This window comes from Hermetia illucens, chromosome 3, assembly GCF_905115235.1.
Source record: "Hermetia illucens chromosome 3, iHerIll2.2.curated.20191125, whole genome shotgun sequence".
NCBI lineage: Eukaryota > Metazoa > Arthropoda > Insecta > Diptera > Stratiomyidae > Hermetia > Hermetia illucens.
In genome coordinates, this window is record NC_051851.1 from 157163618 (window position 1) to 157191020 (window position 27403).

Here is a 27403-nt window from a genome sequence, read left to right on the forward strand (position 1 = left end):
CGCTCTTTGGAATTCGTCCCGAACCTCAGCGGAAACCTCAGCTGGACAGTGGAGAAGAGTGCTTCGGCGAGTACTGAACCTGTTGCCTGCAGTGCGGCGTGGTGTTGTTGATGCCGCCGCCTCTGCCCCCATCGACTCTCGGTCACCAGTTTCCCCGATGACTTCAAGTCGAACACGTTCCCTGATGGTGGCCGGGATTGTGTCACTGCGAGTGATGAAGCGGTACTGGTCTGCGACTCGCTGCACAGTCACGTGCGCGAATTGCGGGAAACGCTCGACGAATCTCTGGTGCAACAAGGGGCGGTAAGATGTTGTACCCGCCCCCGCCGTTATTTCGTAGTAGGAGCGGATGAGAGGTTCATTTCTTCAGTCCATTTCATCCGCTTCCTACGCGAACCTGCTGAAGTGGTCGCCACAGATTGTGGCGAAACAGCTGCAGCAGGCGGAGCTGTGCTCCTGGTCGTCGTGGCGCCTAGACGTCGAACCGCCCCACGACTAGCGGTTTCGACGCCGTGCTGTCCATTACGAGAGCCCGACCCAGTCACCAAGTCAGACGACTCCCGCCGGTTATCCGTACCGGACCTTAAATTTCTCCTTCTTCTCATTTTTGGTGGTGCATTTTATCCCTAGCTGCCAGGTGTAGAGATAGCTTCCTTAGTGAGTAATCTGCAAGACTGCAAGTTCCTGCACTTTCCTCACCTACCCCCTGAGACGCTGCGGTGGCGTACAGCCATTCAGACTGAAGCTCTCCATCCCTCCTCCTTTCACAACCGGGCTTGGGACCGGCTTCGGCGGAGTTATTATTATTATTATTATTATTCTGTTAAGGGAACATATCAGCACCCATGCCCCTTTTACTGGTTATAGTGCACCTATTGATCATGGTGTCTCAAGCAGGCCTGTAACCGATAGGAACTTTAGTATGTTCCCTACTTCCAGATCTTTCAGCTTTGCATCTGGTATTAAGTGTTCTCCCAGATGCCTCGACCTACTTTGCACAAGTGCCGGACACTGTCCCAGGACGTGTATATAGGTTTCGCCATACTCCTCACAAAACCTACAGGCAGTGTCCGTAGATATCCCTAGCTTCCCTAGGTGATGGTTTAGCCGAGAGTGAGCAGTGAGAATTCCAACTATGATTCAGAGGTTCCTTTTGGTGAGGTTTAAGTAATCCTTTGTGCGTATGGGTTCGTATTGCCCAATAAGCACCCTGGACTGCTCCATCCCTGGTAGGCCCGCCCAGTATAGTTCCCTCAAACGTTTCTCTTCATTTCTTAAATTCATAGCCATGAAACTGTTTCCGATTCCACAGAAGAATTCTGGCCCGTGTAAAGGCGTCCCTGCTCCCTTCTTGGCTAATTCATCCGCTGCCTCGTTGCCTTCCAACCCAGCATGGTCTGAAACCGAAAGTATCCAGACCTCGTTGGACCAGACCGGTTAGTACTTTCTGGACCCGTCTTAGCTTTGACATTAATTGGAAAGGTGCGGAATGCGGGAGGTCAGAAGTGATCATTCATCATCTCAAAAACTACACAACCGAAAAATTTTAAGTTCCAAAAACTTTATTGAATGTCTCTTACAAAACAATAAAAAAACTCTTAAAAATAAATAGGATTCAACATTGCAACAAAGTGAAGGTAATACGTGACGGGGCTTTATTCTACACGAACAATTAATAACATATCCCATTAACCATCCGCTTCACTTGGCCTTCTCCTGACATTCACCCTCAATTGTAAGCACAGCATTCAGTTTTTCCGCCATAAGATTGCCAGCTTTTGTATCACTACCAATTCCATTGGTTATCTTCGCCCGCTCCTCTCGCAAGACAGCATCAGCCTGTGATGAAATCTCATTCCAAGCAAACTCAATATCTTCTGGTTTTGGATCCATTCCAGCTACACAGAATCTCAAGAAATTCTTACCCTTATGGGCTGCTTGGATTATGTAAATCTTTTTGCGTTCTGTTATGCGATCCAAGAGGGCTTTAGTCAGGTGGTTGTTGTCACCCTTGAAGCGGAAGCAAACCAAACCGATACTGCGTTCACTGGTGATCTCAAACCGATTATCGGTTGAAATGTATTTTTCGAATTGTTCACTTAGTTTGAAGTAATTTCGGACATGTTCGCGGATTCCCTCAGCTCCATATGTTCTGAGAACAATCCAGACCTTCAAAGCACGGAACCGACGACCCAGTGGAATTTGCCAGTGACGGTAGTCTGGTGCTTTGGGATTCTGTCCTTGGTATTGATGCTTCAAGTAAATTCGGTCGACCATGAAACTATCCACAACTTTCTCGGAGTCCTTTAGCCACATTGCAGTGCAGTCGAAATTGACTTTCATCGCCTTATGAAGGTTGAAGTTCAATGAATCCGCATATTCCATTCCTTTCAGTAAATTCTGGCATTCCGGTAGGCAAAACGCTACTCCAGCATACGCAGCATCCACGTGAAGCCAGATGTCATACTTCTGGCAAACAGGTCCCAATGAAGTCAAATCATCGTAAGCACATGTTCCAGTGGAACCTGTTGTTGCAATACAAATTACTGGAATTTTTCCATTAGCTATGTCCTCCTGAACCGCTTTCTCAAACGCATTTCCACACAAGATGCAATCATCTCCAGCAGGGATAAGTCTTATAGGAACTGCTGCTAGAAGGCCAGCTTTCTCAACGCAGCTGTTACTTTGGTCACTAGAGTAGGCAATGAGTCGCCCCCGAATATCACTCTCGGGCATCTCAGGATGCTTAGCCATGTGTTTGCGGACAGCTTGTTCGCGAGCAGATAGAAGAGCTACCAGCACAGATTCACTGGCTGATCCTTGGATGATTCCGCCACCAGGACCTTCAGATGAATTGAGGAATTGACTTGGCAAATTCAGGAATTTGGCTAGCCAATCCATGACGATCACTTCAAGCTCTGTGCAGGCTGGACTAGTTATCTGAAATGAAAAGAAATTGTTCATTAATTACCGTGAAAATAGTGAAATTTTCTTAGTAATTATGTTTCTGTTATCATCACATTATCTATGATCCCCAAATAGAAGTCTATAAAGATCTTGTTAATCGCAGTATGTAACGCCTATCCTAAGGTCATTTACATTACCGCCATTAACTCGCTAAAAGATAATTTCGCCGTCCGAATATATTAAATGCACTTCAGTCATCAAAGATACGTAAGCAGCAGTAGATTTTTTACTTTCTTCCATTATATAACACTAACTGGGCTGCCTTGAAAACGCATAACTCTTTCCTCTCATCCAAAGATACTTTTTCTTCAACTTCACTGCGGTAGCCACACGCCAGGTTCCGGTTATTCTAATGAGCGTTCCATCATCAAACAGTCTCCTACATGGGTTAAATGACTGGTAGCGCCGGTGAATGATTGTAGCATTCAAAACTCGTTTATCAATATCTCACCTAAATAAGATGGTATAATCGAAATTAGTATCGAAAGGTTGGAGAAAGATTTTGCAGTATCGATTGTATCTTTTCAAAAAGGAGAGAATGGAAACGGCAAGGAGGATTTTTCGCTTAGCATATAATCCTTATAGATGTACGCAGCAATAAACTGGTGACACGTCTCCATTGTTACTGGAAAAGGAACAACCCTCGTAATTCACCTCCAAATTGGTCTCTCGAGAAACTGTGTCGGGATTACAACGGGCAGTATTTTGGTATCAGGCGGCTAGCCCTCTGGGTAAACGCAGAGGAAAGGAACGATTGACCGAATCGGAGTACTTGAAAGAGGAAAAAACTGTTCCAACTGTCCCAATAATTGCAAACTGGATAAGGTTTCCATTTAATAGTAGATGCCAACTAACAATTTAGGACAAAAAAATGCCTTCTTCTATCAGGAACTAAATTAAGTTTTCAGGCCGCACGAAGTGGTGTTGCTAACCTGGTTATTTTGATCTTCCAAGTACCACAAGCCAAGGTATGCTCACTTACTGAGCATCTGCAAGACTGAATCTCCTCAATTATCTACTGAAGATACTTTCAAGTAAGCTAGATCTTTAATCTGGGAGGTAAAAACATCATGCAAGACTCCCGTAAGAACACAATCTTCAAGGTCTTCCCTTTGGGTCGGCGGAGCGCGGTGGTCTCTATACTCTACCTTCTTTAGCGAGCACAAATGAGCAAAAAGGTCTAAAGTCAAGGTTTAAACCAGCCAAGATATTCAAAAGGCAGTCCAAAAAATCAATCCGCAGCCAACGCCCTTACATTCTTTTGGGGAAGGTTATGAAGACCGTCCAGAGCGAGGGAAACATCCTACTCAAAACCCATTCTTGACTGCTTTTAGAGAACCATCCCTACACTTTATAACAACGTTAGCTGCGGGATGGTAGCCCGTGGTCCTAGTTTTCCGATAGTCAACTAGATTCGTCTAACTAACATCCTTGGCCCTATAGCACCCCTGTTGGCGAACTGAATGTCGTAAGAAGTTTCCGCCAGCATTTTGCCTTTTATGTCCTTGATTGATGCAATCTCTATTTATCCCAACAATTTCGACATCCAAGTGGCTGAACCAAGTATCAGATACTTCGATGTGCTCAGTTAGTTTGTCGCGACTATGACCTTCGACAGCTAGATGACGGGATCTGGTCGGCCATGCGTCATATTGAAGCCTCCTGAACAACAGATGGAGGAATGATACTCCTAGAAGAAGGCAAAATTTGCTAATACCAAGAGAGAGATGCTGCTGCAACTTTCTCGTTTCCGGGAACTTAGATGATTTCTATGAAAAATTGCCCAATTAAATCCTAAGTTGTCGTAGTGAATCCATGAGACCATTCTTCGTGAGAGCCCAGAAATTCCCCGCCAAGTATGAAATTTTCTGTGGTTGACTACTACGTAAGCTTCTACCTTACCAATCACAATTGTCCAAACTGTGTTTTTGCCATTCCTAAAAAAAGCGATAAAGCAACGTAATCTGGATTGTCTATTTGATAGCACCAGACGATATTCCTTCACCCGTCGTTCCAGATTGTCTCAACCCAAAGTGACGTAATGAGTCTTCGGTGCATTCCGTGGCGATCCACTGGTATGAAGGTTCGCATGTTGTAGCCGTTTGTCGGTAGCATAATGCTAGTAAAACGAGCTATATCCTTGTGAATATCTTCCGGTTTGAAAACGACTTGATTTGCGGATTGACTTGGCAATTGTGTTTCAGAGTCGTCTTGAAATTTGGTGTGAGTTTTGTCGATCGATTGGATATCCACGCCTGTGAATCTCCATGCGCATTACCGGACCAACTGATTAGCTTTAATGCTGCGATGATCGACGAATACTGGATTTTAACGATTATTCCAAATCCGGGCTCCCCAAAATATGCTAATCAGAATACATTAAGCGTTGTTCAATAATTGTTTCACTAGATACGTCCAGGAAAGTATAAAACTAACGCTAATACTTGCCATATCATGCAAGCTAAAAAGATAGCGAGAAGGCTTTTTACAGGGAATGGCTTTAACTCAGAACTTAGAAAGTTAAGCAGGATTCTGTTCTCCTCGGCTTCTATTTCCCACTTTCGGGAGGCCATCTACAACAAAAATAATGACTGGCAAAGATACCTTCTCCACTCAAATCTTTAGAGCCAGCCCGTAGCATTCACGAAGGAGCCAGCTCTCCCACCCTGCAGCCAGAGATATCACTGAGGTCCTCAGCACTGGTTTCCTTAGTGTCCGCACGCGCCTGAGGTTTTCCCCCCTCTTCTCCGCACCTTCAACAATGCGGTCTGAAGGGTATGCCGAGTCTGGCGGCATGGTCCCCTATAGGCCAGTGCCCTCTGCCCGATCATGCCCCAACAATCGATAGGCTTCCAGTAACGCCACTTGGAATACACTGGTAAAACATGGGACTATACAGACCATCCTTGATCTGTCGGGGAAGAATACATAGCCTCGATCTTCTACTCTGTTAGGAAAGTCCACAGTAGAGTTTCTCGTGCAGCACGCAAGCTCAACTAGCTTGCGTGCCGCATAGTCCGTGGGGAATGCCCAAACTATCCGAGATACTTCATCTAGGATATTACTATGGCCGTAGGGCTTCTGACGGCACTGGATTTCCAGAGGGGGAAGTGCAGGAGTACATTGAGAGCATCCGCCGGGCAGGACTGCGGAGCGCCGATAGCACTAACACACGCAGTTCTTTGAATCCTATTAATCTTCGTTTGGCAGAGGTTCAAGAAAATCATTTAATAAAATGTCAGGCGATGATGGCTTTACGATTTCTTACCAGGGCAGAGGCAAATCGCCAGACGCTGCCTCACCTCTGCCCCGGGAGCAGCGTGACCGAAGCGGCTCGCAGATGTTAAGTGCTCCTTTATATAATTCGCAACACAAAATGAATACGAATTATATTGAGCGCAAATCCGACCAGAGCTTGGCCAGAGCTGAAGATATTTTTTCTTTTCAGAATTGTGGGGTCCTAAGTCCGCATCAACTTAATGCCGGACCGGTAAAATAATTTAATGTTGACACATTGCTCTGCCCTAAATCTGATCGACTTGGAATTCGCGAATGATCAAAGTTTTGCTCCTCGAGGGCCCGGATTCGACATCGAGGACTTGAAGCTCTAATTCATATTTTTTTCATTATTTCAATTCACACCAGCAGATCACAAAAGGAGGCAATTATTTTTTCTTCGACACTTTTTGGTAAGCGTCTCACGGAGGATCAAAAATCAAAACATGGTGAAGAAAATATTCCAGTCCATTTTGGCTAAATTAGGTGCTATTCCCTCAAGTTATTTACTTCAACGCACGAGATAACCCTTGAAGATCGGTTGGAAGCGAACTTTCTCATGACATCTGAGTCACGAGCTTGTCATTATATTCCGTACTACTACAAAAGCACAGATTTAAAAAAACGGGGCTTTGTATGCCACAAAGGAAAAATATGATACTAATATCGTCTGCCCTGCTGCCCTCTATGGTTCTGGGTATTGGCCGACTATAAAAGAATGAACGGCGTCTTACGGTAATGGAGACGAAGGTGTGTAGCGTAGCATGCCCTTAGGGTTGCACTGATAGTGGATAAATTCCGAGAGAGGCGTCTTTGATGATACGATCACGTAATTCGCGATAAAGAGAATTTACTTGCCAAGATTGGTATGAATATTGAAGTCGATGGTAAGCGACCAAAAGACCGAATCGTGACTGTATCCAAATCAGATCTTTGGTAAGCAAAATGGCGCAACTGATCACAGAGAGCCGATCCCGCTTGTGAACGGGACAAAGGCTAAAAAAGAGTATCTGCTGGTGAAAGACTCCCATAAGAAAGTTCCAAGAAAAGGTAGGTAGGACAAGAATAACGTCAAAACGTAACGTCCACGCAGGAAATCATCCGCTGAAAAAAGTGTTCTAAAACGATCTATAGAGTTTCGTTCGTAGACATCAAAATCGCTTAACGATACGACATTGTTGATCGTGAAACTGCCCTTTGCCAGTCTTCTTGGTTCTAGCCATGAGCCATGGGCACGGTCATGCGGGCATCTAACTTCCAGCCTCTTCCATGCTGCTCTATGCAGATATGCCTTCTTACTATTTCAAATTAAAAATAATCTCGGGCAATTGTAAAGTACATCATTAGACGTGGAACGACCACTTTATACAGAACAGTCTACGGCCAAGTCTGGAGAGAACAGAGGCCTGATGGCCGATTGCAATGAAGCCAATGCGACTACTATAAATGGTAGCGTAAACGTCAGATCAAGGACCTCAGCCAACAATAAACTTAATGAACTAAATAATCACTTCACCAGCCTGGATGGAAAAGAGAGAGAGAAAAGTTGGTGTCCTTTGAGATCGTCGCATCAGCGAACAGTTCAAATTCAAAAACGTCTTCTTTTTCCTCAGTCTTTGTCCCGTTCACAAGCGGGGTCGGCTCGTCGTGATCGGTTTTGCTATTTACCTCTATCGAATGCCTGATCTGGGTGCAATCTCGAGGTTTTCAAATCCCCATCTAGCGTATCAAGTCACCGTTGTTTAGGTCTGCCTTTTGGTCGTTTACTATCGACTTCGATGTTCAGACTAATCTTGGCAAGTGAATTCTCGTTGGCACGAATTGCGTGATCATACCATCGAAGACGCCTCTCTCGCAACTTTTCCACGATCGGTGCAACCCCATAACGATCGCGAAAATCCTCATTTCGAATGTGATCTAAACGTGTGACGCCACTAGTCCAACGTAGCATCTTCGTCTCCATTACTGCAAGACGCCGTTCATTGTCTTTTATAATCCGTCAACACTCAGAACCATAGAGAATGACTGGACGGACGACATTGCGGTAAATTTTATATTTGAGACGTTCGTTGATACGTCGATCACAAAGGACACCAGTTGTGGAACGCCACTTCATCCAGGTTGCGTTAATGCGTGAAGCAATTTCATAACGCAGTTCTCCATTGGCTGATAGCGTTGACCCGAGTTATTTAAATCGCTCAGTTCTGGGCAGATCACTGCCGCTGACAGTGATTGTGCCTGTTTCATGGGGATCGGTCGTCAAAAATTCAGTTTTGTTTAGATTCAATCTGAGACCGTGTTGCATGAGGCGATCATTCCATTTTTGAACAAGTTGCTCGAGATCAGCTTTGCTATCAGATGCCAGGAAAACATCATCTGCCTAAAGCAATGTGTAGGGTGCTGGACGTTGGATATCCCGTGTGACGATGTCCATAACAAGAGCAAAGACGAGTGGTGGGAGTGTGCTTCCTTGATAAACATCGACAGAGACACGAAGTGGTTTCGATACACCCACCATAATTCGAACTTTACTTTTTGGATCATGGTAGAGCAATTGAACCCAGCGCACGAGTTCTTCTGGCACTAAGTGTTGTCGTAAAGCATACCAGATGAGTTCGTGTAGCACACGGTCAAACGCTTTCTCTAGATCCACAATTGCAATGTAAAGAGGGCGATGCTTCTCACGGTGTTTCTCCATGAATAACCGCGCAGCGTGTATTACGTCAGTAGTTCCGCAGTTCTTGACAAATCCGGCTTGATTCACGGTTATTTCAACGATTTCGCAAATACGGTTGTCAAGAATGCGTTCAAAAATCCTCATGGTATGGGAAAATAACCGGATCGGACGGTAATTTGAACATTCTCCTGGACCACCTTTCTCTTTCCATATTGGAACAGTGGTACTTTCTTGCCAGTCAGATGATGTTCTTCCTTTCTGGATAACCTGGTTAAAGAATTCACTGAGCCACACTGTTGGATCCCAGCTCTTCGCTTTCCAGAGCTCTGATGCGATGTCGTCAGGTCCTGTTGCTTTCCCCGATTTCATTCGTTTTATTGCCTCCTCGACTTCAGTTGCGCTGACTAGTGGAACTGCTCCAAATGTCGGCAATGATTGTGGAAGTGGAGGATGAGCAAATTCTTCAGTTGAAATCTACTTAAAGTATTCTCGCCATCTATCCGTTGCGGCTCGACGGTTGGTAAGCAAAGTACCGTTCTTGTCAATAACGCAACAGAAGTGTTTGATATCCTGTGTGCGTTCATTACGGCTTTTAGCAAGTCGATACAGATCTCTCTCGTCATCCCCAGTGTCCAGTTTATCGTAAAGATTTTTGAAATTGTTCGCTCGGGTGATAGCGACCGCTTTCTTTGCTTCCCGGTTGACATTCTTATAAATTTGCCAATTAGCAGGCGTTTTATCGTCGAGAAATTTATGGTAGAGGCGTTTCTTTTCACAGAGCGCAGAGGCTGCTTTGTGGATCGTGTCTTTCATTTGGTTCCATGATTTTTCCACATTCGTAATGGTCGGCAATCGGATGAGTGAGACCGTTTCTTCTTTCTTCTCACCAAATCGCCACCATTTAATGCGCGGCGGGCCTGTGCGTTCCTCACGGTTTTTTATCGGTGGTTTGATTCGCAGGACGGCAATCAACGGTTGATGTTGAGGTGCGATGGTCTCATAGGGAACGACTTTGCAATCAGTGATAGTGGTAAAATGTTGGCGTCTTACGAGGATATAGTCGATTTGCGTTTTACTGTTCCCACTATAAAATGTAGGAAGATGGGACAATCGTTTGATGAACCATGTATTCATAAGTACAAGGTCATGGGTGTCCGCAAAATCGATTATACGCTCGCCACCCTCATTGCGCGTTCCAAACCCCTTTCCCCCATGTCACCTGTTACCGTCTGCCTTTTCACCCACATGACCATTAAAGTCGCCGGCAATGATTATGTAATCGTCATCAGGCACGTGACAAGTCTTTTCATCAAGAAGCTGCCAAAAGGCATCTTTCTCTGCATCAGGTCAACATGTCTGTGGTGCGTACGCAGTAAAGAAGTGAATAGTGTGATCAGCTGATATAATGGTGAGCTTCATCAGCCAATCATCAAATCGTTCGACTTCTTTAATGGCATCACGGAAACCCTCTGAGATGGCAATGCCAACACCATATTGAGTGTGTGGGTTACCAAAATAGAGAAGTTTATAGCCATTTTTACCGCGTTCGCGTTCAATGTCGCAGCTTTTGGCACCAGACCATCGAGTTTTTTGCAGGGCGCAGATATCAATGCGCCTTTTCCGAAGGGCTCTTGCGAGTTCCTCGGTCTTTCCAGTTAGGGTACCAACATTTAGCGTGCAGACACGCATTTTTTTTGTTCGTTGTGTGCGGACTAACTTACGTCCTGATGCCGTCCATGCGTCAAGAACCCTTGCCCATTTCTCGACAGGACCGGGACCCGTCCTGCAGATAATTCGCTCTCTCGCCCTTGGTGGATCCGTACACTGAGCAACCACCGAAAACCAAAAAAGGTACGTAGAGATCCAGCGTTTTACAGGACCAGAGGGATGTACGTTTACTGCAAACCAACGTAATTAGTAGTTATCAGGAAGTGGTATTAGGGCTGCATGCTATCAAACACAAATTATGAGTACGCGAAATATGTGGCTGCCAGAGGAAGTTTTATCGTGGACTTCGGACTCGAAATGGGCATCATCCTGACAAGGCGAATGAGTTTCTCTTCTCGGAGAACTTTGCCTACAGTCAGGGTTTTATTTTGTGAAGGCCAAATTCAGTGTACTAGTTTCATGTCCTCTGCGTCTGTCCAGCGTACTATGACATCCGCCATCTAGACGACATGGACGTGACTTATGTGTTGAACTGTATGCCGAGTGGTAGTCAGTCAAGCCGTTGGGGATTGCCATCCCCATGCACTCGAGCAAGGTGATCAGGCCTGAGGCCGCAGTGGAATTCATCTCACGTAGCTCCCACCAGGAAGCCTCACCAATGGGTTGGCCCCCTGAGCACATTTGCTTCGGCCCGGTTTTTTGCCGTTGGTAGGAGTAGGAGTTTCATGGTGTTTGTGTTTGCACCATCAGCATTAAAAAAAATCATAATCGACAGGAGTTCGGTTAGTAAAGTACACACTATTAAAATTCTAGAATTTTAGAATTGTTTTTTTTTTTCAGAAAGTTACGCATTTTCAACTTTTCACTTTCCGCCGCGGGTCACCTATGAACTGTACAGAATTGAACGTCAATAACGGCCTTTAAATAACAGACCCATCACAACCTACTGAGCCCGATTTAATCCATAACTTCCGTGGTATCGCTTATAAACTTTGCCGTTATATAGGACACGGAATCGTCCATCTCCATGTGGGGGCCAAAAGTTCTTCGAAGGATTCTTCTCTCTCTCTCTCTCTTTTCTTGTTAGGAACTCAAGTCCCCGAAGGATTCATGAGGACTATCAAGATCATTGTTATGGATACTAGAACTTTGACCTTATGATGACACGTTTCGAACGGAACAGTTTTTGCAAGCTGAAATAGGTTCTGTTCGCTACCAACAACGTATCAAGATAGGAGAAATAATCAACGGTCTCAAAGTCGTAGTCTCCTAAATTTACTGTTCTCATTTGAGCGAAATATCTTAGCATGAAATGTAACCTCATCGAAGTAAAATTTCGAAAGAATTTTATGTCTGAAGCAGAGTCGGCCAGAGTTGCATCTTGTCGCTGATACTATTCCTAGCGGTAACTCCCTTCTGAGAGAGGTGAAGGCGAGGTGTACTCTAAGCCGAAACAACGAAGAATCTTTATAAAATGCAGAAGTGGCAGTGTATAGGTGACATTTTGAGAAAGGGTGGCAACTCCATTGGTGGCTATGGCAATCGAAACAATACACCAGACCAATGCATGAACAACACCCCAAAAACACGTGGTGCGGAACTGTAAGAGGAAGCACATTTTGTTAAACCGTTGTGCCGTTGCCCATCTAGGGGATAATGGTACCTACATACACTTTTCTGTTACTACTACTATAGGTGCCGCTTTTTCAATGAGCCCTCTGACGATAATATAGGCCGAAGAATACGTACAAGTTTCTTTATCTGAATTCCAAACAAACGGTTAGAAAAGTCAAATTATCACTAACGATTCAATCCCTTCTAGCATGGCAGACTGGAATTTTAACCCTTCACCATTAAGTCCACCTCTAGAAAGCTGCCTCATATCTAAAGGTGGTATTACGTTAACAGCAACATTAGTTTGTGTGTGATCCTCATTATTTCTATTTCCCTCCCTTTACTTTCCTTAATGGAGACAATCCAGAAAAATTAACGCACACTCCCTGTACAGAGAAGGAACTGCCAAGCAGCTAGCCGATACCCTGTCCCAATACAGGGCTAATGTAACAACGTTGCAGGAGATGCGTTGGACAAGGACCGGGTTCATGGAAAAGAGTCACTACACCATATATTATAGTGGCCATCTAGAAAATCATGCGCTCGGATTGGGTTTCTTGGTCCGCCAAAAAATGAAACCCGCTGTCATCGTCTTTGAAAGCATAAGTGAACTCATTACCGTTCACACCCCTACAGATAAGACTGCAGATGCCCTGGAGAGTGTTATCATTGATACTATTCTCTTTCTTCAGCCTTTGTCCTGTTCACAAGCGGGGTCAGCTCATCGTGATCGGTTTCGCCATTTGGCTCTATCGAATTCCTGATCTGGGTGCAATCTGCCACAAACATACTTGGCCCCAACCGCAATAAAAGTCGGAACGGCTGGTTCGACGATGAATGAAAGCTAGCAACGGAAAGGAAGAATGCTACATACCAGATAATGTTCCATTCTTAAAGGATGCGGGCACGTGCGGAAACTTATTACAAACTCCGCTGAGCGGAGAAGCGATTTCACAGACGGAGAAAGAAAGCCTGAGAGAACCAAGAGGTGTGTAAACTCGAAAAATACAGGGCGTAGCCGCACCAGGCACGAAAATTTCACCAATAAGTCAGTAGGATGAAACCTTATACACCTCAATACTTGCCCTGCCGAGAGAAAAAGGGCAATCTAATTCTCGCTAACTGAAGATGAGAGACAAATACTGCCACCATCAAGCATGGAAGAAACAGCCCGTACAATTCATCGGTTTAAAAATCGTAAGTCGCCAGGAGCCGATGGAATTACAGCTGAATTGGTTAAGTATGGAGGCTACCAATTATACCAAGCGGTTCACCAATTGATGCCCAAGGTGTAGGAGAGTGAATCAATGCCCGACGATTAGCAACGAGGCATTATCTGTCCCATACATAAAAAGGGAGATATCACACAGTGCAGCAATTATAGAGGTATCACGTTGCTGAGTACCATCTATAAGATATTCTCCGCTATCTTGCTAGGTCGGAGCCAACAGAGCCTATTTCAGCTTACAAAGACTAACCGATTCGAAACGTTAAAGCTCTTGCTGTACAAGACAATGATCTTGCCAGTCCTCGGAGGCTTAGGTTCTTTGCAAGAAAAATTGCGAACTCTTGGCCGATATCATGACCGTCAGGTTGTGAATACAATCCGACTCAATAGGTTGTGGTGGGCGGGTCACTTAATCCGTATGTATAAGGATTATCCTGTCCAAAAAGTCTATAAGGACAATATCTATGGTAGAAAGGGAAGACGAGGCAGACCCTGCCTAAGATGGAACAATAGCGTAGGCGAGGATGCCAAACAGCTTTTTAGAATATCGAATTGATGGACCTCGACGCAAAACCGGGATATCTGGAATTCCTTATTAAGACAGGACTAGACCGCGCCGTTGATGATGATGATGTCCGTTTGACAGTTAACTCACTACCTTAATTTCAAAGCAAGTTGTAATCTTAAAAAGGTAAATAATGTCTGTGCATGGATTTTAGTAAGGGGTCTATAAGGAATCAGCCCCCACTATAGAAATTCTACAATTTAATGAAATCAAATGAGGAATCCGCACTCAATACTATCAATTCCATTCATCTAAAGTATCACTGATCAACCCTAACTAGAAGATACCAGATTCAGATGCATAAAGAAATGCTTACGTATGTTCAAACTAGGTTTTGCCTTCTCTGATGTATGCTGCATTCATGCATCATTAACCATCGGAAGGCCAAGAATGAATTTCTTTCGCCTCCAAGTGTCAAGGTAATGCAAGGCCGTTGAAACAAATTCTCTTCGAGTTTGTTGTTAGCCGGCACAAAATAAAAACTAAAAAATACAATAAAAAACAACAAAGCAACTATCTAGACAAAAATTAAGATACACACGAAAACTAGATAAGCGGCATGTTCTCGGGCCAATGAATATTGCAATGGTGAGAGCTTCTTGGTAAATTTACATAAAATTATCCAGTTTTTTGTGGGATTTAAGATGCGCTCACCTATGAATGTTAGGTTATGCTTGGGATTAAATCTAGGAGTTCATAAGATTCATATGCCCGGGCGTCTTCATAAGTTTATGAAAGGTTTTTTTTATGTTTTCTATTTGCTTTGTCATCTCGAATTCAGATGCTTAATCGCAAACCAAATTAATCGTCCGGGAACCAGTCGAAGGTGGGTAAATACATTCTGAAATAACCCAAACTAATGGATTCCTGGTATTCTTTGAAAGTACATTCGAAGATTCAAAACTCATGGAAATACTTGCTATTAACATCTACCAAAGATTCGTGGTTTGTTAACTCCCCCTCCCAGTTTTCCAGAATTTTTCATGTTCTTAGGCGATTCTCTCTAGGATTTTTTTAGATTATTTTGGTTGCTATTCTATTTAAGAGTATCTGCGGCTTTCACATTTGAAGGCTTCAGTGTCTATATATTCTTGCCTTCAAGTTAGATACTTACTATGCAATGGTTTTTATCAGAATTGTACACCCTCTTAGTCATTTTATCAACGAAAAAACTTGCTGACCCTGCCATATTTATACTCAGCGAAAAATTGCAAACAATTAACTAATTTGAATGGCAAATACAATAGCAATTAATTCATCATATTCCTCTGAAAAAAAATTGAAAATGTTAGCAGTTTTTACAGATTCTTTAGTAAAATCAATTATTTCCTGGTGCCTAATTTATTTATGACAGAACAGCTACCGGATTGTCGAGTTTTAAAGAATTCCTTATTTGAATGGAATATTTCCACTTTATTCTCGCCGATGCTTATAGGTCAGTTAGTGAATAATCAATATCTGAAGGCAGTTACAGACTGCCCACCTGTCAATCTTGCAGACATATTGGGAATCCATGCTGAAGCCAAATCTGTTTTGAACATAAAGTGTTCTATATAAGTATAGACCAAAATGTGCTCCGTCATTCACATCCTTGGAGGTTGTTCATCAACATCCGCAAGACCGGTTGTTCTATCTTCTTGCTGACATCCGCTTAAGCAAACATCTTTCTCGTATTCAGTTGATAGTAAGGCAACAACGTCAGCGAACAGCAAATGTCATTAAATCTTTTAACAAGTTGAGACCTTCAAATATGGAATATGTAGACCAACAATTTTAATTGAACAGAATCTAGAAAACTACTCGGCTATGGGAGAGAAATAGCTTAAGGACAGATGGCAGGCTGCTCGAAAGGCGGGGCTCGAAAGGCGGGGCTCTTAAAACAACGAGCTTTCCTCGTAAAGAACGAATTCCCGTAGTAAATCAAACCTGGAAACTCAATTATTCAGGAAAAGGTTTGCAATTTTATTACCGCGATCACCGGATCCACTAAAGAGCAGAATCATAGCTGAAGGCAAGGAAATTGTTTACTTGGAACAGATGAAATTCGCAGCCGAACTACACCATTTATAACCGACAAGTGAAAAGCAGATGAGCCTTCGAATTCTTCAGAAATATTGTGCCCTTCTAGAATCAAGGTCATCTGAATATCTGTCATACTAAGAGAGATGAATGGAGACAAGTTAAACCCAGCAATTTGAGACCAAATCATACACTAAATGCGAGAGAAGAACGTAACTTTCATTCACTGATTACTTCTTCTCATGAGAAAATTCAAAACAAGTTCCCCTATGTGAAACTAGGTTGAACTATATTAACAATCATTCCTTTCTCAATTTCAAACTCTTCCGGACTGACCCACCACAGGCCAATCCTCAAGCCCACAATTTCTGCGGTGGAACGACCGTTCACATCTTCTACAAATTCCTAGTTACACAAATCCACCCACCTCCCAATACCTTCAAATCAATTGAAACCACCCTAATATCATTCGAATCCCAATCAACCTTGGTCTTCGTCGCCTCTATTTACTGTCCCACACACACGACTTTTTCCGCATCAAGTCCTTCTGCGCTTCTCAATACCGTCCTCCCGGTAAACAATGGCCCCTAATTATCGGTGGTGACCCCAATGACACTCGTCCTGGTAGGATACACGGTCGAACCAGAACGGGACCAGCTCCACCTTTTCCTCACAACCTCAAATCCCACCATCAATCTAGCCCATGTTAGCCCGGCCATTCCAACCTTCAACAAAACGCACTACCATTCCTACCTAGATCACTTCCGCATTAGCAGTAACCTAACTGTTATTCCCAACCCAAACACCTTTGCCTCCCTCAAAACAGTCCCCGGCATCAGCAACCATGATGCAATAATAATTCACATCAAACTCCCGGGCAGAGTCGTTCGGTCCACCCCACCTTCAGGTCCTGATTTCCAGCACACAAACTGGAAACACTTCAACCTGGCCCTGAAAACCAAACTTCAGCCTCTCCTACTCCCTTCCAACTGTATAGTTCCGAACGACACCATTGACCAAACGGTCCGTCAATACACCGAAGCAATTCGGTAAGTGTGTGACGAACTGATCCCATCCCGTGCCTTAAACTACCGCAACCTAATCACCCTCCCCGATTACAATATAACCTACATCTACTATAAAAAGACTCTCAGGCGGAGATTATTTAGAAATAGATACTCTCCGCAATCCTCTCACCTCCTCTCCGAAATCCGCGAACTAGACAGGTCCATCCCTCTACACCCAATATCTCCACAACCGCCTCTCCAACACCGAACTGAACCCTGGTACATACAGGGAGCTCAGGAAAACCTGCCCGCATTTAGGCAATTCGGTACAACAAAACGCGATCAAAACATCCCACCCACAGAAAAAGTGAACATCCTCGTTCACTATTTCTTCCAACCACAACACTACACCCTCCACTTCCGTAAACCACGTTTCGACAGCGAGGTAAACGGAAAAATCTTCCAACTCTTTTCCCACCCTTCCTTCCTCATTCGCCAACCCACACAAAATCCCTTCACCCACGCTCTCGCCGACCCAAGTTAACGAGAAAATATCCTCCCCATCCACTTTGTCAGTCCAGACTCCGTCAGGGGGTCCGTTGGCGCTTCCAAAAACAAAAAATCGGTCGGACTTGACAAAATCCCCTCCATCGTCCTCAAGAAATGCGCTCCTAGCATTACTCCCATCATGTTCTCCATCATCAACCATTGCCTCATCAACCCCCATTTGCCAACAGATTGGACGAGTGCTCGGATAGTTTTTATCCCCAAAAAAGAATCAAAATCTTCTAAATCCCGATAGCTACAAGCTTATCTCGATCCTTTCATCCTCCACCTCCAGATATTCGAGCGGATCATAAAAGTCACCATCAACGAGCACTGTGACTCCAATAACTCACTCCCACAATTTCAATTCGCCAACCGACCCAAACACTCGTGCGGAAATCCCAAGTCCAACTCCATGAACACCTCTCTTCTCCGTATTCAAGTCCGGCTGGCATCCCTCAGGGATCAATCCTCTCCGCTACCTTCTTCTCCCTGTTCACCGCAGACCTACCCAAACCAACTCCACACCCAAATCCAATACGCGAATGACCTCATCCTCTACACCTCCACCAAAAACATCCCGGCCCGTGAAGCCCGCCTGAATTCCTATTTGGACGAGCTCTAGCTCTTGTAAAATACTGTAACCCAACACCTCCGAAAGTCAAGCTGTTTTGCTACAAGTAGCTTATCCGCCCCCTCCTCATTTTCGGCGTCATCTAGGGGACTAGAATCTTCTTCAATGAAAGATGATCGAGATCGAGGGCCTGCATTCTGATGTCAAAATTATTAAAGGCAACCAGTACCTTGATGCACTCAAGGTTAATGGTAAGAGGAGAAACTTCATATGATTCTCTGTGTCCTCCACCGACGTAAGAACTGAGGGATATGGTAGTGTAGACAGAATCAAGTGGCCTTGAACTTTTAATAGGTTGTGAAGCGAACGCTTAGCATACTTGTTGGGGCAGTAGCAATGCAATCCTAGAGAGGAGAAGCTGCTTGAATTTATCACTTCAGCTGGTCTGACTACCGCGAACGCAGGGTGCGCCCCTACGTTCGTGAAGCCAAGAGGAAGTGAAGTAATTGGCCTAACAATGTGCACTTCAAAGATGTTAGAGTTGATTAGAGACTGGCGAATGCTAGATGAAGTCTCACACTCAGATCACCATTACTTAAAATTTAGTCTGACGAGTGCTGGCGAACAGTCTATAACATAAGGACGGAATTGGACAAAGTTCAATGAACTTCTTGGCGACAAAGTGGAGTTCCCTAGGAGACTAAGGACTCCTTTGACGATAGAAGGTCAATTGGGAACTCTAAATCACACACTTTCAGAGTGCCTTGAAAAGGCTTGCCCTATTTTCCAAAGCCAGCGCGGTAAAACGGTTTCATAGTGGAACCGAGAACTGCAATGACTCAAGAAATCCACCAGACGACTTCTAAGTCGTGCTTGCAAAAACAATAAGGAAGAAGATTGGTTAAACTTTCAGCATTCACAGTAAGGCTCATAAAACGTTCGAAACGAGACTCTTCTAGTGCATACTATGACGAACTGCAAGGTGAAGAGGAGACTTCCAGGCTGTGCAGAGTCCCTAATAAGGATGAGTCAGCCAAGTTGGACTCTCGTAGATAACGGGATGATACTTTCACGAATTCCAGAACCGCGTCTATGCAAACTCTCTTGAAAGTGCACCACCCAGGAGAACAGGTTTCGGAAGTGGGGGGGAGAGAACTGGCGGTTTCAACACGAAAGTCTTACAAAGGGAATTGGGACACTGCAAGAGCAGTTGTTACCAATGAAAAGACGATAGCTGCTATAATATGATTTGAACACTTCAAAGCACCTGACATAGATTGCCTCTACCCAGCGATGCTAAAGGAGGGTATAGAGTACTCAGAGCACTTTCTAAGAAATATTTTTCGAGGATGTCTTGCTCTGAGCTACGTGCCTCCTCTTGGCAGAAGGTTGAAGTGATCTTCATACCTAAGCCTGGGAGAGATGACTATTCAAATCCTAAGAACTACAGGCAAATCAGCTTAATATCGTTTTCGCTGAAATGCCTGGAGAGACTGGTTGAGCGTGACATTCGTGAGAAGGCGCTAAGGTCACACCCACAAACGAAAACCAACATGGTTACCAACGTGGAAAAGCCTGAGAGTCTGCTCTTCACTCTTTGGTTTCAAAGATAGAGGGCGCAACTCTGAAGCGCGAGTAGGCGAGAGGGGTGGCAATGGACATTGGAGGGGCGTTTGAATGTGCGCCCTTCCAAAAGGTCTATGATGCTGCCACAGAGCATGGTGCTGATGAAACTTTAATTAAGTGGATCTACTGTATGCTGAAGTGGCTGTTCATCATCATCAACCGTGCAACAACCGGTTTCCAGTCTAGGCCTGCCTTAATAAGGAACTCCAGACATTCCGGTTTTGCGCCGAGGTCCACCAATTCGATATCCCTAAAAGGTGTCTGGCGTCCTGAACTACGCCATCGTTCCATCTCAGGCAGTGTCTAACTCGTCTTCTTTTTCTGCTATAGATATTGCCCTTATAGACTTTCCGGGCTGGATAATCCTCATCCATGTGGATTAACTAATCGGTTCGCTGCAACCTATAGAGACGAATTTTATCCACAACCTAACGGTCATGATATCGCTCATAGATTTCGTCGTTATGTAGGCTATAATCGTCCACCCTCATGTAGGGGACCAAAAATTCTTCGGAGGATTCTTCTCTCGAAAGCGGCCTAAAGTTCACAATTTTTCTTGCTGAGAACTCAAGTCTCCGAGGATTATATGAAGAGTATCTTGCCACTCACATTGTCTTATACAGTAAGAGTTTTAACCCTATGGTGAGACGTTTCGAGCGAAACAGTTTCTGTAAGTTGAAAGAAATCCTGTTGGACGCACACAATCCCAAAGTGAAGATGCAGATAGTAACATGCAGATAGTAACATCACTTATAGTCTCATCCAATTTCCCACTGTATATAGACGGTACCGCAAATGCCTGTATAGGTTTAAACTAGACAACTCACTTAACTGTGCTAATTGTGACGGTTTGCTGAAAGGATCAGGACATATTTTCATTGATAGTTCTAGATTCAGGGATAAAAGAAAGGATCTAAGTAGAACAAGTGCATTAGAATATCCAGTTGGGAAAATTATTGCATCCCAAATAGAGCCAATCCAATACGAATTGCGGAGGACGATACACTTGCAACCACAATCGATAATGGAAAGGATCGGTATACCGAGTTGAAGTCCAGATCGTAACGTAATACTTTTCGGCAGCTCCATGACTAAAAAGGCTGAATTATGCGGGTAGTTTAACTAAAAGGACCCACCCGCTTGTAATATGTGGGCAAGTGTCTGTTGACGATTTCCAACTCCGTAAAGAATGCAGGCCGTCAGTAAACCAATTTGAATAAGGTTTTGTTTTAGAAAGCTAGATTTAGATAGATTTAGAATTTTCCCTCGAAGGTTGTCGAGACCGCGCAGCCTGAGCAGGGTGGTAGTGCCCTGATTTGGAGAGGATGGTGCTCATCTCTTGAATTAAATACGCAAATCCCCCGTCTCAACACCACCATTTAGTGCAAGTCTGCTAAGTTCATTCAACCTTCAAAAGACCAATTTCGAAGTCCTCTGAATTCAGCCTTGGATCTCACTCTCTTAACATGCGACCAAACCTTAGACTGCTTTTATACCATTCCAATTAACCTACTTCCTGCAAAGAATCTTCGTCATTCTGGTTTACCACTGAGGCCCTCTCAGTGGGGCTCTAAAGCTCGCAGGCAAGAGAAAGCTCCGGATTTGCTCACTTTATAGCTCTGCGAACGTCAATATAGTCACTGATAACTAAATCCAGGAAGGAACCTGAAACTCTGTATGCCTGATAACCGCAACACCTGCAATTCAGTCTAGTCCTCTCCCACTTTTATCAAAACTGCAGCTTTCTCCGTTGACTTGGCTCAATTATCGTGTGGCTTACTCTGTTATTACTTTTCCTCGATGTGTAGCTCGTCTCTCCTTTCTTCTTTTATTCCTGGTGTGGATGCAATCTGCGCCTCATTCTCTGCAATACCCGCGCTTGCCCATCCGTTGATCGAGTAAAATATTGCTGACCTTAATGCTAATGTTTTATCCATTCTCAGTGGCTCTTCTAACATCTTATTGTGAGCATTTTCGCATTGTATTTGTCTAATCGGGCCGTGGCGCTTCTTTGATTATTGTATATCCACCTTCTCTGGTTTAGCACAAATATCTATTCTGAGTCAACTATTGTTTTTATAATTCTTCGATGGCTACTGCTAAATTCTTTCTTTACCTCGTTGACTTTAAGCTCTTCTGTAGCTTCTCCAGTAGCCTGTGTGCCAGTGAAATCGACCTTAGACTCTCTGGTTCATTGATGCTCTGCACAGTTTCCGACTCTCTTAGCGACCACCCTTTAGCATAATTGATCTCCAACAAAAACCACGATCTAAAATTCGATGATAAGCACCGCTTTGACAGGCCACGAACTTTCTGCTACCCTCCTCTTCTGTTGTTTTCTATAACACAATAGAGTAAGTTTATGTGGTCTTTCCATAAACATTGGTCAAATCAGCCTGCAGCAAGCCAAAGCCCCCTTCTACCTGTTGGCAGCGAGAACGACAAAGCCGCAGCATTTTCCCTACATTTTTCTGGTGCAAGAGCCATGGGTTCGATTTAACAGAATCTGTGGCATTGGATCAGTAGAGGGAGCTAGAATCTTCTATGATGAAAAATCCATAAGACCGAGAGCTTGTGTCCTGATGTCAAGACGATTAGAGGCAATCATGCTGACACAGTACTGTTCCTAGGACTTAGCTACGGTCATCATACAATACCAGATAAATGACGAGAGGAAAAACATTATAGTTGCCTCCGCTTATTTACCCTATGATTCTTTCTATCCTACACCGACACAAGAGCTTAAGGATCTGGTGGCGTATGCAGAATCAAGTGGTCTCCAACTCTCAATAGGTTCCAATGCGAATGCTCAACATATTAGTTGGGGCAGTAGCAACTGCAATCCAAGAAGAGAGAAGCCATTTGATTTCATCACTTCAGCTGGTCTTATGACTGCAAACGTAGGGTGCGCTCCTACATTCGTGAGACCGAGCAGAAGCGAAGTAATTGACCTAACAATCTGTACCTCGGAAGTGTTAGAGTTGAGAGATCACCGATATCTAGAATCCAATCAACATAATCAACGAACAGTCTGCAGTACAAAGACGGAATTCTAGAAAAACGGATTGGACAAAGTTCAATGAACTTCTTGGCAATAAAGTACAGTTCCCTAGGCGACTAAGGACTCCTTTGGCGCTGGAAGGTGAATTGAAAACTCTGAACTGCACACTTTTACAGTACTATGAAGAGGCTTTTCCTATTTTCCGTGGCCAAAGCGGGAACTGCCAAACTCAGGAAATCAACCAGGCGACTTCTGAACCGGGCTTGCAAAAGTAATAAGAACGGTCAAATTTCAGGATCTCATAACTCAATTTGCAGCCCCTGGGTATATTTATTCAAAGCACTGCAATGAGAGCAGCTCATAAACTAATTCCATTAGATCTATGGGGAAACAACAGATGTGCGGGGTCACAGAACATTGGAAGAGTTACTGGGAGGACTGAATCCAGTTCTTACAATGCCTTTCGATTCTCGTGTCTCCATACATCTGTTTGGTAGAAGATATGAAGTTACTCTGATGCGGAGAGAGAACTGGGAAGTCCCAGAAGAATGCGTGGTGGGATATACGGTAGTCTTCTATACCGATGGCTCAAAAACAGAAGTGGGTTCTGGAGCCGGAGTCTACCTCTTGAATAAAAACGAGAAGTGGGCTTTTCCTTTGGGACAATATGCAACGGTTGCAAGCCGAAGTTTATGCGATCCTAAGGGCGGCAAACTGGGTGATTGGCGAGCGGTTGAAGAGCAGGCGCATCGCGATCTGCATTGATAGCCAAGCTGCATTGAGGGCGTTGAGTAGTTCTTTGATCACCTCGAAAATCGTTCAGGAATGCAGAAACCGTTTGAACTCTATCTCTAGATTCAATACGGTGGAACTACTCTAGGTACCTGGTCACTGTGGCGTAGAGGGAAATGAAATCTCGGATGCTTTAGCGATGGAGGGATCAATTTCCCCTATGCCGGGACCGGAACCAGCGATTGGAGTATCAGTATCATTGGCTAAGTCGGTTTTCAAAAACTGAGAAGAAGCTTCCCACAATGACAGGTGGCAGAGCCTAAATGCTCCTCGACACACCAAACTTTTCTTGCCAGAACCGAACATGCGTTCCGCAGAGGAATTGCAGGAGTATTGTGAGCATTCTGACAGGCCATAATTCACTAGCTGGGCATATGTTCAGAATAGGAATTATTCAAGATGGTAGGAGTCCCTCCTGTAATGAGGAAGCGGAATCCAAGAAGCATTTTCTATGTGAATGCCCCGCCTATGGACGCATCAGGTATCAGATCTTTGGTGTCGATGTTCTCCAGTTGCGACAGGTACCATCGCATCCACTAACGGAAATCCTGCGATACATTGATGAATCCGGAATATTCCGTTAGACGGGGGTGGCGAGTACAATGGGCCAACACGGCCTGAGTACTTAGAAGCTGTAGCTTCTCCCCAACACATACACACACCCTCTTCTGCGGACAATATTTACTAGATTCTATACGTATATTGTAAAAGGACATGCGGCTTAAATCAGCAACTGATTGCTTGGTACACTGACGGATCCCTCACAGCAGACGGAGCGGGTGCCGATGTCATTGGTCCAAGGAAAATGTACTGTAAGCCAATGGGCAAGTACACTAGCATATTCCAGGCGGAAATACACGTCATAGACAAATGTGCCTCCATTAATCTGCAAAAGAACTATAGAGGGCAGAACATAGCTATTCTCACCGATAGCCAAGCAGCGATCAAGGCACTTAGGTCCAACCAGGTGAACTCTAAACTGGTATGGGAATACCTTGAGAGACTGCATACACTCGTCCAACAAGGTTTGGTTACTTTGGGTTCCAGGCCATGCTGGGTTGGAAGGCAACGAGGCAGCGGACGAACTAGCCAAGAAGGGAGCAGGGATGCCTTTACACGGGCCAGAACCCTTCTGTGGAATCAGAAACGCTTTCATGGCTATGAATCTAAGAAATGAAGAGGAACGGTTGACGGAACTATACTGGGCGGGTCTACCAGAGATGGAGCAGTCCCGGGTGCTTATTGGGGGATACGTACCATACGCACAAAGGATTACTTAAACCTCACCAAAAAGAACCTCCGAATCATAATGGGAATTCTCACTGGTCACTGTCGACTAAACTATCACCTAGGGAAGCTAGGGATATCTACGGACACTGCCTGCAGGTTTTGTCAGGAGTATGACGAAACCAGAATACCAAATGGAAAGCTGAAAGATCTGGAAGTAGGGAACATACTAAAGTTCCTATCGGTTGTAGGCCTGCTTGAGATACTATGATCAATAGGTACAGTGTAACCAGTAAAAGGGGCACAATAGTTCTTCAAGGACGCGGTGCGACTTTCCCTTATCAGAATAATTATAAAAGGACATAAGTAAACCAATAAAGACTGACAGTCCGTTGCACGAGAGATTTTAGCTTCTGCTTCTTGATTTTATGCCCCAACGACGAATAGTAGCTCCAGTTGAGGACTTCTGCTTATTTTGTGCTTGTCCCGCTGTTGTAGGATTACCACTTCCACAGCGGGACAACAGCGAAATTTTACCAAAGTTCACTAAAAGTGTAGTAGAGAAAAATAGCAATAACAGAGACTGGTTGAATGAGCTAGGCTGCACAAAGCAGTGAATAGTGAATCCCGTATACATATCCAGGCAGGATTGGGTTTCGCATGAAAAGAGGAAAAGCGTTTGGATTTTTCAAAGCTTCTATAGAAATAAAATGTCGCGTTAACTGGAGAAATATTGACTTTATTATCCGCTTAATAGCCATTGCTGCTTTCATTAGATACCGTCGTACCATCGCAAGCACAATGAAAAATGTTCCAAATTTACCTTTTATGGTAAAAGATCCAGATCGACCTGATTTCCAATTATTCAGACCATGTGCGACGAATCTAAGCCAGACCCATAGAAAACTATCTAAATCTAAAACACACTGGTTTTTAACAATTAATTATAATTAATAATCATTTAGATATTTCTGAAAATATTGACGTAAGATCAGAAGGTTTGAATATTTTTAAAGCAAGTTTCAACAATTCCGTCCATTATCAAATCACATAAATCAGCCAATTGAGTCACATCCTAATATTACTCGTTTTTAAATAATTCTATTTATTTTCATTACGCATTATCACCATCAAATAAATTAAATAAAATCTATTTCCACCGCAGATAAAAATTCCAGTTCTCACTAATAGAAAATGGAAGAAGAACTCCATTTGGATAATATCTACATATTCCATTTTTCATTCTAATAGCCGCGAATTAATTAGGTAAGCAATCTATTGTATTATGCCACCTGGCGCTGTAACTGCTTCTGCAACCTTTGAATTTACCACTCAATAATTAGAGCACTTACTGACATTTGCATTTTTAAAGCATAAACGCTGCTGACTTAAGTGTTTTCACGCGTTAGCATTAATCATAAATTCATGTCTCGTTAGGAAGCACACGTTCTTAGCAGAGCAAGTAATTTACCGAAAAAGTGAATTCCAATAAAGATTGATCTATCTGAACTTACCCAGCTGAATCCAATGACGGCGAATCCTGAAGCAATCATTTCACCAACTATGGAAGGATATGATGTAGCGGTGGGATAGTAAGCGTGAAAATTTGGAGACTGCCAGTGCGTCACTCCAGGAACTATCACTCGTTTGATGTCCTCCAAAATATCTTTCCAATTTTCTGGTTTGTCCGGAATTTCATTGGGAAGAAGCTCACTGAGATAGCCAGGAGTTACGGATGGTAGGACATCGCTGCGGAACAGAAAATTGGTAGATCAAATTAATCAGAGAAGGTCCTGGCCATTACTACTTCCTCTAATTATAAAAAGTATCTTTTCAATCGGATCGAGTATCTTTTTCCGAAGATAAATAAATTTTGATGGAATACCAAAAATATTCTAGATTTAAGATTTTATACTCAGATAGGTCTTCAATTATACTCACAGCTCCCTTATATTTTCCAGATAATCTGCTACAAAATCAACAGCAGCTTTTCCAAACTCTCGAAACTGCTTAGCATCCATTATTATGTGTTCTAGATTCTTTCTTTGCACAAGTCCGCACTGAACTTCTCGAATTCGCTGGTTAGATTGATATTCTACCTCTTGGAACTTCTAATCACGATCAATCAATTTAACGACAACTTCAAAATTCACATATGCTTTTCCACTTGTCTCACTTTCACTTACTCAACTGCTTATGTCTGCGCTTTCTTCGTACACACTAAGTACATTAACGACGGTCAATCAACGTAATATAATTCACAGATTATCTTTTACGTTGGCGAATAATTGAAGACTATTTCGGCACTCTAGTTACTTATCCAGATATGTAGGAATGTAAATATATACAAGTTAAGGTCTGAGTGCCAACTGACCATCCGCTCGCCTGGTCGCAATATCTTAAATAGTCGGAAGATCTCAAGATCTAATGTAATATTATTCCGTATGTATAGATGCAGAGACCACAGGTCTATACAACTCCTATGCGTTTTGGAAAGCGTTAGATTAAGGTGGTCTGATGTTTCGAATGTGGTGGACGAATGGCTGGAGTAGTTCATAGTATATTGTTTGCTCGCCTGAAAAAGTGCACGTAAAGACTAATAGCTATTTTTTGGGA

The 27403-nt window shown here is 43.7% G+C and overlaps 1 protein-coding gene across 1 annotated transcript; it reads right to left on the reverse strand.

Annotated features, from left to right (window-relative positions):
- Positions 1-1544: 1544 nt before the first annotated feature.
- Positions 1545-27192, reverse strand: LOC119650590 (3,4-dihydroxyphenylacetaldehyde synthase 2). Its single transcript, XM_038053437.1, has 3 exons — positions 26729-27192; positions 26302-26536; positions 1545-2940 (listed from the first exon to the last, which is right to left on the reverse strand). The coding sequence occupies exons 1-3, from the start codon at positions 26806-26808 to the stop codon at positions 1702-1704; spliced, it is 1554 nt and encodes a 517-aa protein (XP_037909365.1). The 5' UTR covers positions 26809-27192; the 3' UTR covers positions 1545-1701.
- Positions 27193-27403: the final 211 nt, after the last annotated feature.